Source organism: Accipiter gentilis, chromosome 10, assembly GCF_929443795.1.
Source record: "Accipiter gentilis chromosome 10, bAccGen1.1, whole genome shotgun sequence".
Taxonomy (NCBI): Eukaryota; Metazoa; Chordata; class Aves; order Accipitriformes; family Accipitridae; genus Astur; species Astur gentilis.
This window is the reverse complement of record NC_064889.1, coordinates 19184279-19202454: the sequence shown is the minus strand read 5'-3', so window position 1 is coordinate 19202454 and position 18176 is coordinate 19184279. Positions and strand designations below refer to the sequence as shown.

General features: G+C 51.0%; 1 protein-coding gene across 1 annotated transcript in view; it reads right to left on the bottom strand.

Annotated features, from left to right (window-relative positions):
* ST8SIA2 (ST8 alpha-N-acetyl-neuraminide alpha-2,8-sialyltransferase 2) overlaps positions 1-15737 on the bottom strand; it is a 33852-nt gene extending 18115 nt beyond the window's left edge. Inside the window, exons 1-2 of the mRNA XM_049812786.1 lie at positions 15537-15737; positions 352-414 (exon numbers count right to left, since the gene is read on the bottom strand). Of these exons, the coding sequence (XP_049668743.1) occupies positions 352-414; positions 15537-15634 (161 nt within the window). The 5' untranslated portion in view covers positions 15635-15737. The remainder of the gene's footprint in view (positions 1-351; positions 415-15536) is intronic.
* Between the last annotated feature and the right edge of the window lie 2439 nt (positions 15738-18176).

Genomic DNA, 18176 nt, shown 5'->3' with positions numbered 1-18176 from the left:
ACGATAAAACCAAATGAAGTTCTGATGTCTAAGACAGCGATCTCTCTTCTAACAGCACGTAGTAAAACTACAAAAATGGCAACTCTGTCACTGACTTATTTTCACAATAAGTAACTCTCTCTTTCTCATTCTCTCAATCACCGCAAGTTGCAGATCCTTGGTTATTTGCGAATGATTATTGCACTGAGCTGGGGGAGGGAGGGGGAGAAACGATTAAGAAAATGCAAAGCAGAAGTGAAAAGAAACAGATATATTTGCTAAATAAGAACAGCACTATCCAGCGAAGAGGAGAAGCAGATTAATAGCTGCCTTACAGCAAAAACAAATGAACACAAAATCTAATTTACAAACCTATTAGATTTGCTATGTAAGCTGTTCACAGCTGATCTGATTGTACCTCTGCCTCCAGAACTCCTGCAAGACAAAGGAAATGCATTATTTATAAAGCCAGCTCCTCTTTGCCAAGCATTGTTCAACAGTCAAGAGATCCTGCTCTGAAGGGCTCCGAACAGAGACACTGCTGCACCGTTTGCTTCCCACCCCATCCAGACGGGAGATGTCCTGATGCCTGTGAAGGGCTTTTCACATCCGTTGTCATTGCGGCCCTACTGCGACTGTAAAATCATTCTGGCAAAAAAGCTCCTAACAAACCCAATTAATAATACCTGCGCAATCCGACCAGCCATCAGAGACATCTGGTCTCTGTCGTCAAAGCAGCATGCAGCCTACAGGTTGCATTAAACACATCTCTACTTTTTTTTTTTACGAGTCAGGTGTTAGCAGTGCATAGAGAAGGTCTCCTCCATCAGCAGGTTATCAAGGGACTTTACCTGTCCTTTTCAGATGGGGACTGAGCTGAATCATCTGGACAGGCTTCCCACCACTGTCTTCATCTTGGGCTTTCAGTTGAGATTACCCAACATCTCCATTTTATCCAGACTGAGCCACCAGCCTCCTGGGTGACTTGTGGAGAACTCATCCTCACAGTGAGCCTTCTCCGGGCTCCCAGTGACCCAGGCCAGACCCAGGGCCTCATTCCAGCCTCCTCCAATTCCATGAGTGCCCTGAAGCCCCTTGTCCCCACCTCTGGTGTAACCTGGCTGAAGCTACGAAGCCAACTCACCACAGTCATTGGCATGCTAGAGCTGAGACCTGAAGTGACAGCTTGTCACTCCCATGGCCTGCCACCACTGCACAAGGGCAAGTGCCAGACCTGCATGAGCAAGACCTGTGGGAACGGACAGCCAAAGTTTCCAGCACCTATATGATGCTATAATGAAGAATAGGTGGGACCAAGCGCCTTCAGAAATCAATGCCACTCATACAACCAGTGAATCCTCACTTAAAAATAAATACATACAAGTATTGGTCTGCACCTAGTTGGCTGCAGAGCCCCTTCTTGCTTTAGCTTGCTATTTTCAAAGGTGTCACAAAGAACCAGTTGCGCACTTCGTAATGCTCAGTGGGAGCTGGGCTCCTAGTCAGACACATTTTAACTGCCACGTGCTCATTGCTCTGCTTTATTGTTTCCATTGCACAGATGTCCAAATGAACATACTCATAAAGAGAACCGAATTGTCTTCCAGCAGAAATATTGTTACCTGGAAATATATATGTTAATGAAAATGTATCTCAGGAGCACGTATTTCTACCAGTCCTGAAAAAATCCCAAATGCATTAGACATAAATGAAAAAGAAATAGAGTGTGTGAACATTTGGTGCCATCAAAAAAGATTTTCAGACTTGCAGGATGCGATGTATACCCCTTCATTAGGCTGAGCACAGCCCTCAGCACCGCATAACATCAAACCCTTGGAAATGCCACAATGGTTGTCCCTTTCCTCCCTCCTGCTGGAGACCATCTATGGCCAAGTCAGAGCGATTCCTGCTCTGACAGTCTCCTCTTTCCTTTGACAAATCTGAGAGTCAGTGAGCTGTTTCATTTTTTGGTGCATCAAGGGAACAGCAGGACTAGCTTTTTCCTAGAGCCTACTGGCATTTAACAAGCCTCCGCTTTAATAGGGTTCACCGCAGGGTGTGGGAGCAGACTGGATTAGCGTGCAAACCACACATCCTTTCAGAGACGTCTCCTCTGAAGGAGCCTTCCAAATGGGATTCACACTCCTTCACACTTGCTGTAAGACAGGTAGGGACTGGATTAAGGGCTTAGAAAAAGATATGCTGCTCCCTGAATAAGTGCTGGTTCACAATCTCTGTGAAAGAAATAAGGAAGTGGAGAAGACCTGTTAGCTCCCACCTGACCCATGTTTTGCAGCTATGGCAGGACTGATCCAAAGCATCACAACGTATTATTCAAATACATTTATCCAATCTAGCTTTACATGCCCCCAGCGACAGGTCTGTGCATGTCTCCTCCTGAAATTAAGGCAGGCACCGGGGCTGGAGATGCTGGGCGTGAGGAAGACAAGTTGAGGGCACATCTCCCAACTCATTGTGTGCAGAGGTGGTAGGGAAGGAGATCGGCTGCCTGGATCCCCTGCTGAGCAACCCCTCAAGGACAGTTTCAGGGGTTACTCTTTCCCACTCACACACTGTGAAAAACGAACGTTTTCAAAATATTGTAATGCAAACAGAGCACAAAGCGTTCTGCTGTCATATATGAACATGGAGGGGGTGGCTTATCAGTGGACAAGAAAGCAGGGCTCTGCTAGCCATCTTCCAATGACTTGTTCCATGGCACTGGGCTCACTGCTTTGCTGGCCAGCAGCAGCCAGGATGCTCTTGGTGGCCACCTGAGATGCTGGCAAAGACACTGCTCCTTGTACCAGGCTTGGTTTCTCTCTCCGAGCCACGGAGATTGCCTGAAGCTGGGACATGATACCTGGCTGAAGGTCTCAGCTGGTTTTGTGAATCCTAAAATGCTACTGTGGCTCCAAAACCATCAGCCTTTTGGCCCTTTGTGTCCTACACTGCAACTTGTGGACATCTTCCCTACAATCTCCCTTTGTACAGTCAAAGACAATGTGTGCTGTGAATATGACACCATGGGGTGAATCCATGTCCAGCCATACTGCTCAGCTCAGCCCACCGGTGGGTACCAGCCAGGAAAAACAGCTGCTCAAAACACCCATAGTTTAGCCAAGCATGGTATTTTCCAAGGTCTGCCATAGTTCATTACCAACACAGGCAAGCCAATATCGCTCTACTGTTTCACTTCCCCCACCTGGGAAGAGGAAAACATTAAGAAATGGAGGGCACTAATTAAGAGGCACATGTTAAAAAAAAGTCAGCCCATTTTATTATACCTTGCTGACCTGGAGTTTCACATCTCTTGGCTTCAAAAGGCAAAGACCAACCTCGATTAAAATTGCACAGATAGGCATTGATTTTGAAAAGCTTTCTAGTGCTACACCATGTTTAGATTGAATTGCCTTATTAATCTAGTTGTTATCAGTTTGATTGTATAGCCAGCTCCACAAAGTACCAACCTGCTTCCTAATCCTATTATTTACAAAACGCTCTTCTTTTGCCTTCTGTTGGGATGTTTTCCAGTGATAAGTCGCATCTATGTGTGCTAATGCCATATTACTGGCTTATGCCACCCTTTTTCACTTTTGCTTTGAGATTTTCAAGCTGAATTTCCACTATCTAAGATATTATATAGGTCAAAGAGTCTGTGCTCAGATGTAAAGTGACACTGATTCATATATCAGAGGATAAAAAAGAAAAATTGTCTTATGGTTCAGGTGCAAATTTTCTTGGATTAATAATTTCTGACAAATAAGGTATGCGAAGACTTTCTATTCACCCACTATGAATGGGCTGTTTAGGGTTTTTGCTTCCTTTTTCATCGTTTCCCACTTATTAAATGATTCTCTTAATTGTTGCTAGGTACGGTTCGGTCTTGCTTCGAGCAATTTGGATACATGAAATCAAAGCTGCTTTGACTGAGCAAGTAGGTCACACAGCCTCTTTGGGCGAGTGGATGTCTAAGAGCAGGCTTTATGCATCCATATTCTCAGGCTTACAAATTAAAAAAATGTGTTTTCCATGGATATTTTACAATGCCAACCTCACAAGTCCTGCTTCCCCCCAGCATCTGTGGCAGACAATACACATGGGAAGCGGGCACGAGAAGCATGAACTAGCTAGAAATTTCAGCCGTACCCAACCACCCATTTAACCACATTTGTGGAGCCCATTCCTGGTGGAACAAAACCCGTGCCTCTTCCTGACCTTGAGCAATCCAAGTCCTCCTCTTCTCCGTCCTCCACATAAAAGAGAGATAATAGTCCCTTGGGGGATTGTTAAGCAGAATTTATCCATCTGAATTCCTCAGAAAGAGAGTTCAGAGTGCCACAATTTTTATCTGAGGCGTTCAAATGATTAATACCTACTAGCTAAGTTTTCACAACTTGCTTTTGTGTTAGGTGCATTTTATGATCCTTGTTTTACAGCTGGGACACTGGGGTGAAGTGGCTTGGCCTGAAACACCAAAAAATGACAGTCCCACAAGCCAGGACAGGAGCGGGCACTATGGGCTTACAGCAGACCTGTCCTCTGGAAAATGCTGCTCTTTACTTGCTGAGTGCAAGTACGGCTCTTGCTGTGTGAGAGGGTAGGGCACGTCACCCAGAGGACCACAGGAATCAATCTGAAAAGGTCTCCCTGGCCTGAAAAGCACATGCAGCCATTGGTCTCCTGAAATGGCTGCAGGCTGTACCCATAAGGCAGTCTGTATCTCTTAAAAAAAGAAAAAAAATTGCCACCTATATTTGCTTTGCTTTTCACGGGTTGCTCTGATGTTGTCCTCAAGACCAGAATGGCTGTTTTCTGTCTGAAGAGCACATGAGTGTGATGCCAGGCCTGGTCAGGGACCACCCTCTCAAAATCACTGCTCTCCCAACCCACGGGCTCTCGCCGAGGCAGCTGGGCGCGGAGGGCACGCGGAGCGGGATGCTCACAGCCCCTCTGCAGGATGCTGCTTCGTGGCCAGACGGACCCAGTCACTGTAACTAACAGTTCTGGGGAAAGGCATACACTGCCCAGCCACTGGAAATGAAATACAAACACATAGATCGCCCCCCTCCTCCCAAGCTTGATAGACTTGCTCCTGCTGACGCTCACAGTGATATATAATCCCGTGTGCATTCACGGGCATAAGCCAGACCTTGCAACATCAGGGACTAGCTGGCACGCCACCTCACTAGAGATGGGCTTGGATGCACCGACTGCCCTATTAAGTGAGTGAATTCATTCTGCTGACTAAGAGCAGTGCGGTCACTAAGCTAAGCCATGTGCTCCCTGAGTCCTCAAAGACGGGGCGGGATTCACTCGGGCCAGCGCTGTGAAATGTGGATCAGGATACAGGTTTCAATCCTCCCCCCTCTTCCCTGAAATTCAGGGTTTGTGTTGAGACCATCAGAGCAGCAAACACGACTCCAGGGCTTTTAGGGGAATATTGCCACATTTCCAAGTTGTCTATGAAAGAGAAATAATTGGCTTCTGAGGGCCAACCTGTCCAGCCTGCCTCGCAGGGTGGGGAAGCAAAGGTGCCCCAGGAGCCCAAAGTGAGCAGGAACTGAGCCCAGAGGCTGGAAGCCAGGATTCCTCAGGGACCATATCCTAGCTTTTCATCTGCGCATCAGGGTCTCACTGAAAAGATGGAAAAAGGCCACATTCATTGGCAAGTCACCGTGTGGGCTTCTCACTGGACACTCAAGTGGTTTCTGCGGGGTTTAGGTCGAAGTCCACCCATATCCATAAAATGCTCTGCTATCACAGGAGAGACTAATTTAGAGGAAAGGCTACACTGCTGGTTAGCCCCACATGGAAACCAACCTGCAACCAATTAGAACCAAAAGCCAAAGCCGGGTGAGAAGCGATGGGATCAGAGGTGCGTTTTTGAACCTTGAAATAACGTACTGAAACAAACATCATGCACTCTTCCTAACACTGGTCTTCCCCCATCCAGAAATGCAGCTTTCGTGGGCTCGTTTCTCATCTCGCCTTCTTGCATCACATTTCATAACACACTGGGAGGAGCCAGGACATCTGACACTTGCAGATCATTCCCTGTGACATTTCACCAGTCACTTTTGGGGCTTTCATCCCGGGGTGTGGAGGAGATTGTAATTAAGAGAAGCGGTGGCCACTGGGCAGCCCTGCGTACCCGCGCTCTCCTGGCGAGCAAGGTTCCCTCTGTAGGGATTAATTTGGAAGACATTTCTAAAGCATTTGTCTGCTAGGATGAAAGATCCTGCAATACATCTTGATGAGACATTTGAAATTGCACTTCGATGTGTTTAAAATCTCACTTGTTCATATTGTCACAGCTTGGCAGCCTGAGTGTCAAAAACTTCCTAAATATCAGGTGCTATTTTTACTGCTCCAAGTTTCATTCTTTCTATTAAGTCATATGACCACATTTGGGAGAGTGTGCCCACACCGTGGCTTTCAGGAAAATCACCTTGCCCCGCTGGGGTCCTGATGCGGCTCTGGTATACGAGCCACAGGGGCAGCACTTGTGCAGCCAGGCTGGCGGCATAGCATCTTCCAGCAAGGCAAGGAGACTCAGTGTAAAAGCGCCAGTCGACGGCCTCGCTGTTGCTCACAGCCCTTGCTATTACCTACCACGTGAAAAAAAGATCCGTCAGCGTCATTCAAACCAGCCTTGCTAATTTGGTCACCTCCTCCCATGCCTCAATCCCACCTCTGTCACGTCACCCATCCTGCAGGCTCCTTCCCGGGGACCACAAGAAGATGGGAAGGTCGAAGGCGCTCAGCATCCCTACCTGTCAGGTGGTAACCGTGGCTCCACATCAGCTCCCATGTAAATGAGAGCAGGGTTTGGCCCCGAGATTTCTGCCTGGCTGCAAATCACTGTGTATAATCATTGCAAGCGTATGCTGAGGATGCAGGAATCAAGACACATGAGTTTGCAAAACAGAGACACCTATTGCTTAATAGGGAATAAGCCAATTAGGCTGAAACGCTTATGTGACAAAACTGGTGAAGAATCAGCAGGAACGGTGCAGCTCCAACGACTAAAGGACACGAGGCAATGAGAGGGACACCCGTGGCAGCCTGCCGCCAGGATGGTGCTTGGGGATCTGCACTGGGGTAACTGGAGCACCGCAACCAAAACCCTGTCCCTGCCTTGAGCTACCTGCCCTGAAGCACCTGTAAGAGGCAGGAGGATGCTTGAAGCAGCCTGATGGTTACTGCTGCCCGTGAGGGAGCCATGGTCCAGGACTTTCAGGCTCTGCCCCCAAGCCAGCATGCACTTTCCCTGAGCCAGAAAATTCTCTCGCACCTGTAGAGTGTCAGCTCTCACATCCACATGCATTCACCATAACGTCAGCATGACCTGACTCGATCACCCCGTGATGCTCTTGTTTTATCACTGCTCTAAAGACAAAATACTCACGTGCTCACAGGGCTCAAATGTCACATACTTCACCTCTCCCCATCGTGTGTACTGGCAAGACCTTATTCCTTCCTTTTCTCAGGTCTGCCACTAGAAGTTTATTCCTGGCATCTGTTCAGTTTCTTTGGCTGTGTTAATGAAACAGCTAACAACGAAAAAGATGTTAAGGCAGGCAAAAAGGATCCAGTGAGGGGCTTGGGACTGGTGGAGGGCTATGTGTTTGTGTGTTTAGCTTTCCCCTTCTGGAAGGGAGAAGGAAAAATCCCCAAGAGCCCAGCGAAGACCTAGAAAGGAGCTGAGACAGAAGCCTCATTGCTTAAAAAACATGTCTACGCTATACATTTTTCCTGAGATAATTTTTTCAGCCAAGAGAGCAGAGCTATCAGGGAGTGCAAACAGCAGAGCATCAGTCTTGCAGCAGATCCTGTCACCCTGAGCATTTGCATCCCAAAAGACAGAAATCCCAGTGGCTCCTGCAGCTTCTTGGATGCCAAATACCTTGGGAAATGAGAATGGTGCAATATGAAAAGATACCGTGTCTGAGAGGCTGTGGGTCCTTGGGCTCATCCTCCCACACCCATCTCTTGCCTACTTTCCCCACTGCTCTGCACAGCCCCTTGGAATACTCAGGTCTCATGTGGTTTCTTCTTTCACTGTTGACGTGGATGCTGAGGACCTCTCCCAGGCAGTGATATCCTCCTGAGGTGGTTCTTCTGTACGAGCATCCTCAAAATAACATCTGGTGCCTACACAAAGAGGGCTGGGAGTGCCTGGATGAGAGCTACACCCCGCAACCAGCAACTGCCTGAGGTATTTGCCCACCGTTACAGGCACTCACCACCAACAGAGCCATCCCAGAACCTTTGCAGGAACTTAGTCCCCAGATGACAATGTCCAGGTGCCAAATATTGAAAAGCCAATAGAAGTTTCAGAACTCGGCCTCCTCCCTCCTCCCCTGGTTCATAAAGCTACACCATGGAAATCCAGGCAGCAGTAAGAAGAAGTTTAATTACCAGCTGAGCAGCTGCTGGTTGACAGTCGAGTGCGCTTCTGGGTGTCTGAAAAGGCACTGGAGATGCCTTATGACGATGCTTAACCTTCGCAGGGGAAACATGTCCCCTGTTGTAGCCGCTGGCTGAGAGCTGAATTATATTCCTGAAGAGAATATTCCCAGTAAAGCCTGGGCTGGGAGGTGATGGGTCACGGTGGAAGAACCATCCTTCAGTTCGGAGCTGCCAGATACACGGGCAATACCTGGAGCCCACTGCAATGCTGTTTGACTGAAGGAGGCCTTGAGAGAGCACTTCAAAACTGTGTCGCGACTGTGACATTGTTTGCTTTTAAAAGCAGCCCTGCCCATGGAGGGCACTGGACAGGGAGGGACAGTGTGCTCAATATGCAGATGGCCAGCCTGGTTTTTTGTGTGTGTGTGTTTGTGATATTCCCAGTGGATTTCTGCATGCAATAATGAGGACTTTATTTGCAGTAGCAATAAGAAAGAGTCCAGCACTTAAATTTGGAAAGAGTTGACCCGGTGCATAAGCAGCCAGGTTGATGAATCAAACACTGTGCAAACAAGGAACCTCAGAAGGGTCAATCCCAGGGCCAGCAGAGTTAGTGGGATCAGGGCGATGAAGCCGCTGACTGCCTGGCAAAGGGGAGCGTCCCTAAAGCTGACAGCATTTCTGCCTTGTAGTGTCACCCCCAAGAGGGATGATCTCCCCCGGGCTGGTGCAAGGACTCCTAACGGGGTTACCTGACGGCAGGACACAGCTTTTGTGCTGTGGCATCACTTGCTGCTTCAGGAGAACCGTTTTGGTCCCACCACCCACACACCGAGGCCCTTTACCATGTGCTGCCCTCCCTGCTCGTCTTCCTTCCTGCTCCCAGCCTGCCCTCTCACCCCGCACCATCACCGCTACCCTAGCAGGTTTTGGCAGTGCTGTGCTCGACTCCCTGGACTGGCCCTTTTGCTTCCCAGCCAGAGCCAGCGCTGCTGCTGTTGATGAGGATGCATCTCTCAAGGCCACCACCACCACCAATGCTGCTGCTCAGCCAAGACAAGGAGGTGTTTAGATTTACGGTGGGAACACAAAGAAAAAGGAGCTGTAAAGATGCCCTTTTTTTTTTTTTTTCTTTCTCTTTTTGCTTCTTTTTTCTATTGCATTGCAAGGGGCAGAACTGCTGACACCAGCCTGCTCTGCCAGGGTGTTTGCTGAAGGACACCTGAAACTCTGCTCCTACAGTGAATTTACCGTGCCAGGGAACTCCCTTGTTTCCAGAGGCAACTGGGGGCGGAAACCAGAGAAATGGCAAAATAATTACTGTCTAATGTTGTAGTTCAGGCTTATTTCTTGCTGCTGAGGATGACCCAGGCCCAGGGAAAACAAATGATGGAGGCAATTAAAAGAAGTCTGTCTTTGGAACAACTGTTTTTTATAGCAACAGTGCCTGTAGATGTATTTAAGTAGTGCTGGTCTCAGGGATGAAAAAGCAAAATACCTGTAGCCTGAAAGCCCAAGGAAAGATAAGGGAGCTCCGTTAAATGCTTTCCTTGAGGATTAAAAGCACATCTGACATGCAAGTAGGCACCGATGAACAGATGTCCAAGCAGAATAACCATGGTTGCTGCAGGGAATACAAGAGAAAAGTGACCCCTTCATCCACGTCCGGGAGAGGCCAGGAGGGCTCACAGCTGCAGCAGGATCTGCTGTGTCACTGCTGGCTGTGGTCCCAGGGCTTCGCTCTCTGCCCACGAGTACGGCAGTAGCACGGAGGAGCGGGCACTGTACTGCTGACGGCTGAATCACTTAACCTCGCCGTTAACTGCTCAACAAGCCTTCGCTAAATGAACCAACATTTGCAACTCCTTGTTCTCTGCGGAGAGAAAAAGGTTTCCTTTGCTTTCCAGACTGGAATTGTGCATTTGCAGGGTTAGAGGTGGGAAACAAAAAGCCCACCCGGACGAAAGGGAAACTTGAAGGCCTTGTGGGAACTGCTTTGCTCTCTTCATTGCTCTGGTTCCTGGGGGTGGGACTGACCATGGGTCCAGCAACTCTGCACCCAAGAAGCGCTGACTGGCGACACGTGTCCTCCTACCACAGCTACTGCCTTCCTCACTGGCAAGCTCGGAAATTCCTTCCTTGGGGGTCTTGCAAGCTCCTGACAATCAGGACTGGGCCAAAGAGTAACTTTTCACCAACTCTGCTGGAAAGGCCTCAGAGGGACTGGTTACATTCATGGTGCTGGGTTTTCTTTTTTGTTCCACTGGATTGCTCAGGGGTCTGCTAGTGCTTTTGATCCTGCTGCTGCCAGCCCTTCTGCCGGACACCGATTCCCTGCAGGTACCACTGCTCCCACCGCTCCCTCAGAGCTCAGCTTAAGGAAACAAGCTATGGAGATTCATCTCATTCGGCTTGCTCTAGGCAGGAGCACAGGGGTTTTGGATACGTCTTTGTGGTAGCTACCTCTGCCTCTGCAGGGCAGCAGGAGATGAAGGAGTGCTTTACGGAGAAGAAGGGGAGCTCTGCAGCTAACCTGAAATTGGCTGCTTGAGCTCAAGTTATCATCAGAAGAGCTGCAATCAAAGCCTACACCGAGTATTTTCTTACTCAAATCACTCCAACATTGCTTTTATTTTCCAGCCCAATGCGTCATGGGGCTTTTGTTAGAGCCCTGCCATACCCAACGAGTACAAAGGTCTCTCCATTGGCTCCATTTACATGAATAGTTACAGGGTATCTGTGGGCTTCTGTCCTGCAGAGAGGTATTACTCCTCCAGACCGACCCCGATAATTGTTGCCTTGTGTCCACCCGCTGTGTGAGTGCACAAAAGTGTATGTTGCTAGAATATAGCACTTTTTTCAACAAAACTTTCTGGTGGAGAGCAAGTCTTAGACTAACTCTGGGTCAGGTGCAGTAAATCACAGCCTGAAAGACCTAAGCAGGACATTTATACTCCATGGACCAACCTTGACAAGAAGCGTTACGACTACATCACGCTACAGACCACTCAGAGCAAGCACATCAGCCACCGTAAAGGACACAAAATCTCTTTGTGGCATTCCTGAGCCTTTGAAAGGCAAGCACTAGAATAGGGCACGTGAGGAAAAAGTGGCAATTTACTGACAAGCTTCCAGGCAGGCCAGCAATATTAGATACTCCAATTCATCACTTAAAAAGAACAGAATATAATTCCTCTTGTAATCAGGATGGAAAGGCATATGGTCTGGACTAGCAGAGAAAAGGTTGACTCATATTAAGACCAACCCGTTACCAAGTGTCAAGTGCTCCCTAAGATGGCTCACACGCTAATTTGAGAAGTCACCTGGTGGCAGCAGGTCACCAGCTCCCTCTACAGACAATCAGGACACAGCCGGACCCCTGCAGAATTGCTACAGCAGATGCATAATAACAAAGAGTCCCTTTAAACTGCCAGCAAGGAGCAGAATTTTCCTCCTTGTCACCAGCAATAATTATTCCACTCGATGCCGAGTCCTTTGTCTTCCTCCATGGCGAGAGGTCTGGCCCGCTCCCCTATCCTGGGGTGGATGAAGAAATGGCTGCGATTGCGTTAGCGTTCCCCAAGTGAATGTGTCTTTTGTTTCCTTCCAGGGAAACAAAGAGCCAGAGCGATGGAGGGAAACGTAGGCGCCACTGGGCTGCAGGAAAAGTTCAGCAGCCCGGAACCAGGTGGTTGTTCGGGAACAAAGTGCCAAGACCGTTCGCAATGGCAATACTTCACCGCGGCAGCACACGCCGGCGAGCGCGAGGAGCGAGCCAAGGCGAGTGGGACGAGCGCGTCTGCCTGCCCGCTGACATCCCGCAGCACCGCCGAGCATGCAATTCCAGCGATGCGTCTATGGGTGATATGTATATGTAATGACAGGGATGTAGCAGGATGAAAACCCGTGCACGGGGCTGGCTGCAGGGTGGGAGGAACAGGCTAATGAGAGTGACACGGGGTTGGGAGCAAGAAACTGCTGAATTTTCAGCCTTGCCCTGACACCTCTTTGTGTCAGTATCTCCTGGCTGCAGGAGGTTGTATAAGAATATCTGGGGGGCAAGACGGGACTCCTTAAGGAGCACACATCTTTCTCAGAAGCCTCTGGCAGGCAGAGGAGCTCCAGCCACCCTCGGCTCCTGCCTTCATCTGCGATGCTGGGAACTTATTGTCCAGGGAAATAGCATGATTTTTTTGTTGCTTGTTCTTTCCCCAGTAATATTATATTCTTACTTCGTACCTAATGAGCATTTTGTTCGTTCTTTCTGCAATTTCTCAGTATTTGTAGGTGAGAGAAATATGTTCCCCCCTGCTCCCACCCGTATGAGGCATATTCTTCTAAAGACAATCCAAATCACAGGTGGGGGGCAGGGTATGTGTAAAAGTGGGCAAGCTGTTCGCTCCTCACAATAATTAGAGAGTGTTTTGATGCCAAGGAAAAAGAAGAAAAGAGTTGCACCTGCCTGCATTTCCCAGCCCCCCTCAGTGCCCTGAACCTGCCAGGGGACACCTGGCCAGCTCTTCGCTTTCTTTAATGCTTGGGCTGCGCTGAGCAAAGTGAAGGTGGTCTACGGGGGTGTGGAGGAGGATACTGAGCCACACGATCCATCAGCCAAATATTCCTGACCTGGGGGAGAGCTGCACAAATATCCGGTATCTCCCAAACCTCTCACAGAGAGGAGCTGTTCCCTCCTGGACACACAGAGAGCTGCTGGAAAACTTTGGAAGGGTGTCTTTCTCTACACTGTTGTGCACTTTGCTGTCATGCAGTCCCCTTTACCTACAGGGCCTGTTGCAAAAGATGCTGCTATCATGCAGCCCTCAAAGTTGAAAACCGTTTATCGTCCCCTGATCTGTTGCAGGTCAGGCACTCAGCTTTTCCACATCTCCCCAGCAAAATACTTCAGTCAGGTCAGAGCGCTGTGTTGACCATTCCTGGTACCACAGCAGCACAGGGATGATGTGGTTTTTGTGCCAGGCTCCTGTGCTAGGAGCTTACTGTGTAAGATGAACAGTGCTTGGCCCCTTGCTGTCTTTGGGATGAAGCAGCTCATCAAACCCGAACCACTTCGGAGATGCAATGGGGAACAGAAGTGGGTGGGAGAGGACAAAGCAAGAGGAAAGGTCAGTTTGACCTAGTTCATGATTACTTCTTAATATAGCAGGGTCTCACCTTTGCTCTGTGCATCCCTGTAACAGAAGGACAGCTTATATGGGAACTTATCTATGAATGGTCTGGGATTAATGCATACCAGAGGGCACCAGGCGGCAGGACCCCTCCTTCACTCCCTGGGGTGTAGGGTGCTCCTCTCCTTTGCTAGTTACCTCGTGCACTACAATTTCTGCAATGCTGTACGAAACAAGCCGCTGGCCGTTTCTACAGAACTCGTCTGACCCTGCTGCCGTCTCTGCCGCTGCACTCCTTGGCAGTACTTCCTTGGAGGAACTACAGCAACAAACTCGGATGCCAGGGCTTGGAGATAAGCAGCCAGCAAACATCCAATTTCCATACAATGTACAGAAAAGAGAGGAGAAAAAACCCACAACACTGGGAATCCCTAATGAACCAGGGTGAAAACCAGGACAAGTAAGTAACAAAACAGAATAGATTTTCAATAAGGGCACAGCAAGTTCTAGCGGACAGATCTAGCAGATAGACGAGGCGAGAGAAGAAAGAACAGAAGCCGGAAAAGAAGATGGGAGGAAAGCAAGAGGATCAGAGCAGTCTGTCCGATGGGGAGGATGCTTCAGAAGCTTTTAATTTCCTTTATTATTATACAGATAGTACCAGCTCATTGCAGAGCAACAATTCATCCAGCCTGGTAACCTACAGTCCGGTGCTGGATGTTTCTGGGCAAGGCTACTGACCTTTAAAGCACTTCTTTGCCCGTGGCACCCGATCCAATGTAACAATGAAACAATGACAAACATCACCGCCTTTCATTTATAATTTCAGCCAGGTGTTTGTTTTGATGCTACACAGTGGACAATGCCACCCGGTCGCAAACAGAAAGACCTTGTGCCATTTGGGCACTACGAGTGCACCCCACGTTACCAGAATTATTTGTTTTCCCTCACTGCTGTAGCGAGTTCCTCAAGTTAAAGCCAACCCTCCTCTCCGCATTTGTTCCTCTCAACCCCTAAGTTTCCAAGCAGCCCTCAGAGACGGGGTTTACGGGGTGGGTAAGGTGTTGCTCTCCTGCCCAGACTTTGGGGCCGCTTTAGCCCCTGCCATACCGGGCACCTGCAGGTAAGCACCCACCCTTGTAGGTGACCGGGAAAGGGTGATCGCGAAGCCCCTGACGCAGCCCGTGGGGACAGACGAGTGGGTTGAAGTCTCCCACCCTGCTCCAATCACCCCCACCAGCTGGTCCCTGCTCCGTCTCTCCCACCCCGCAGACTGGTCCTCGGTCCAGCACCCTGCAGCCCGGTCCCTCATCCGTCACCCCGCGGGCTGGTGCCCTCTCTGCCACGCCCATCCGGACCAGCACCCCTGCCCAAGCCCCCTTGGGCTGCAAGTCGCCCCACCGTCCCTGGCCAGCAGACTGCCTGCACCAGCATCCCGCTGAGGGACCTGCTCCGCCAGTCCAGCGGCACCTGAGCGCTGCCCGCGCCCAAACCCTTCTCCCCAGCCCGCTAACTGCTCCAACGCCTCTCAACCAGACTGGTACCCGCTCCAGCATCCCTACCCAGACCTGCACCTGGCAGAGCGTCCCTGCCCGGACCGGCACCTCCGCGTCTCTAACGGGACCGGTACCCGCTGCAGCATCCCTGCCCGGACCGGCACCTCCGCGTCCCTAACGGGAGCGGTACGAGCTCCCGCACCCTTGCCCGGGCCGGCGTGGCTCTCCCCCGGCCCCGTGCCCCGTCGCGCCCCGTCCTGCCGGGCGGCGGGGCGGTCCCGCCCGGGGCTGCCGCCGGCTCCGCGGCGCTGCGCGGGAGCGGAGCGAGCTCCCTTCCCACTTCAGCACGGCAAGAAACCGGGAGAGCCGGAGACAAAGAAACTGTCCGGGCGCTCCCCCCCTCCACCTCCGCCGCCGCCGCCGCCGCCGCCTCCTCCTCCTCCTCCTCCGCCGCCGCCTCCAGCACCCCTACCCTCCGCGCCCCTCCGCGCCCCTCCGCCCCGGGGAAGGGGGTATTTACCCGCTTTCCTCCTCGATCTCGGAGATATCTGCGAAGATGAGGAAACCGACGAGCAGCGTGAGCAACGCCAGCGTCCAGCCCCGGCACGGCAGCGGCATGGCTCCCGGGCTGGGCCGGGGCGGGCCGGGCCGCTCCGCGCCGCGCCGCGCCGCTCCGCGGGGTGCGGAGCGCGGCGCGCCGCGTCCCGGCTCGGCGCCGCCGCCGCCGCCGCCCGGCGGGGCCGCTCCGCCCCTCGGCGCCCGCGGAGCGCCCGTCCCGCCCCGCCCGGCGCGGGGAGGGGAGGGGAGAGGAGAGGAGGGGGCGCACGGGGCGGGCCCTGCCCCCCGCCGCCCCCCGCCGCCAAAGTTTGCGGTGGGTGCCCGCGGCGTCCCGGCAGCGGCTGCCCCGCGTCCCGGGGGGAGCGCGCACACCCCCCCCCCCGCCCCGCCCGCCCCCGGAGGTGCCCCCTGCGAGCGGGCTCTGCTTTTCGTTGTCGCGGCCCCTGCGCGGCCGCGGCGCGTCCCCAACCTTGCGCGCACCGGCGCGGTGTGGCGGGGTCAGTCCTGGCGGGGAGCGGGGGGGGGGGGAGGAGTACGCGCAGGCGGGTGGTTCCTCCCCGAAAGGACAAAAACTGTGATAAAATAAGACAAAGCTAACTACTGTTTGCGATGGCGGTGGTGACTGTGCCTTTCCCCTCCCTCGCAAGGTGCGTGCAATAAAGCAGAGCTTCTGGGGTGGAAAACACTTGGTAGAATAAGATGCTGAATAACTGATCACACTCATCTCTGTTGCTATTAATTCCTATTTTAGTATCAATAATCCTTTTGCATTACTATAAATACCGTCATAACCATACCGGTCCCGCCACGACTCTTTGAATCTTGCTTGGAACGGGCAGAATTTATTTAAGCGGAGACTGCTCAAGGGGCTCTGCTTCTGGGGCACTCGGATGGGTCTCTGCCACGCTCGCAGCTCCTGCGAGCGACCTCCTGCAGGCTACAGGCGTACCCTTAGGTTTTGTTCTGGACAGAAAAGGCTGCCGTTTCCATCCAGAAAAGGAGATGAAAGTGTATGAAAGTTGGGAAGAAGGAAAAAGGGACTGGCTGGACCAAAGAACAGCCCAAAAAAGACCAAGAAGTCCTTTCCCTGTATCCCTGTTACCTCTTGGTCCAGCGCCAGCCCTGGAGAGGCGAGGCTGGCTGTCCCGGGGGGTGAGGCAAGGCCAGCCTGGCAGAGCATCTCCAAATCCAAGCATAATTCTTTTGGAGCAGAAAGTTGCTGAAAATCAGAATATCTGGTGATATATGCACCACCAAGCTGGAGAGGGATGCAGTGGATTTATAATGCAGCAGATAGAAGCAGCACAGATGTGTTGAGAGAGAGAGATACTAATTGCTTACATATTTAAAACAGCATCTTTAGTCTGAATGGGAGGCACCGTTAAGCAAAACAGAGCTATTAACTGGGGCCACTTGGAAAGCTGCCATTTTCCGTTCTGTGCATGGCTTTTTGCATCAACACAAAAGTACGTTGCTCAGGCCGTGATACGCTGTCAACGTTGTGTGATTCCTACGGAGGACACCGAGGTGCTTTGCACGGGGGTAAGTGTGTACAGACGTACCGGGATGCGTAACACCGGTATTGGGTATGGGAAGGCATACTCAGTGGAAGATTTTTCTCTTTATCTGGATTAAATGGTAGAAAGAGCCCGTTACGGCCGATGTGCTTTCCTAGCAATTCTGAAACTCTTGTAGAAAGAGGAGACAAACAAATCACCGTTACATTTATAGGTAAAAAATACAACATAGGTGAGTCTGGTACAATTACACTGTAGTATATATGGCAAATTCACAGTCCAGTATACAGCTTTTATAATAGAGCATATTCAGGCCCCTAGGGAGAAAGTGATTTTAGGTGGTGTAAGTAGCCCCATAATTTACCTTCTGCATAAATCTGAGAAAAGCCTCATTTTCCTTCCGTTTTATTGTTCTTGGACTCCTTTTGCTCACCCTATTCTGGAGTTTCACAGCAGTGTGACTGGCCTGAGGATGAGGAAACGGGCTTTGAGGTGACCTTGCTGGTGCGGGGACTGACACTGGGGTTTCCCGAGATGCAGCAGGGCAGAGCATCAGTCCCCTGTGGTTCGGGACTACCACACCACAGCTGGCTTCCCGTCTTACTGGAGAATACAGATGGAGATATCTGCTCCTGCATCTTTTTCAGTTCCATCCCAGGTGGTGTTTCAGCTTCTTTTGTCTGATCTTTCCGTTTCAGTTGCCAGTCGTGGTGGCAATGTGCAAGAACAGAAATCTCGATGGAGACTGAGCAGTAAGTGGGGGGATTCTTCAGTGTGTGGTGGGAGTCGGTTTCTCTGGATGAGGACTCTCGCAGGGGCAGGGACGTCCTATCTGCTGAGATGCTGCTTCTGCTGAGGAGTAGCTTGTCTTAAAAGACATGCTGGGATTTGACTCTGCTCCTGCCTAAGTCGATGGAAACGCTGCTATTAACTGAAATGAAGAAAACCCCTCCTTGCAGGGTGCGCTGAGAGTTAAGCTTGGTGCCCTTCACTGGAGAGCTCCACTGCTAGGGGCTTGCACAAAGAGCTCTGTGAATCCTGTACTTGGTGTCATCTGTTGCTTTATTCCTCTGAAAGATGTAGGT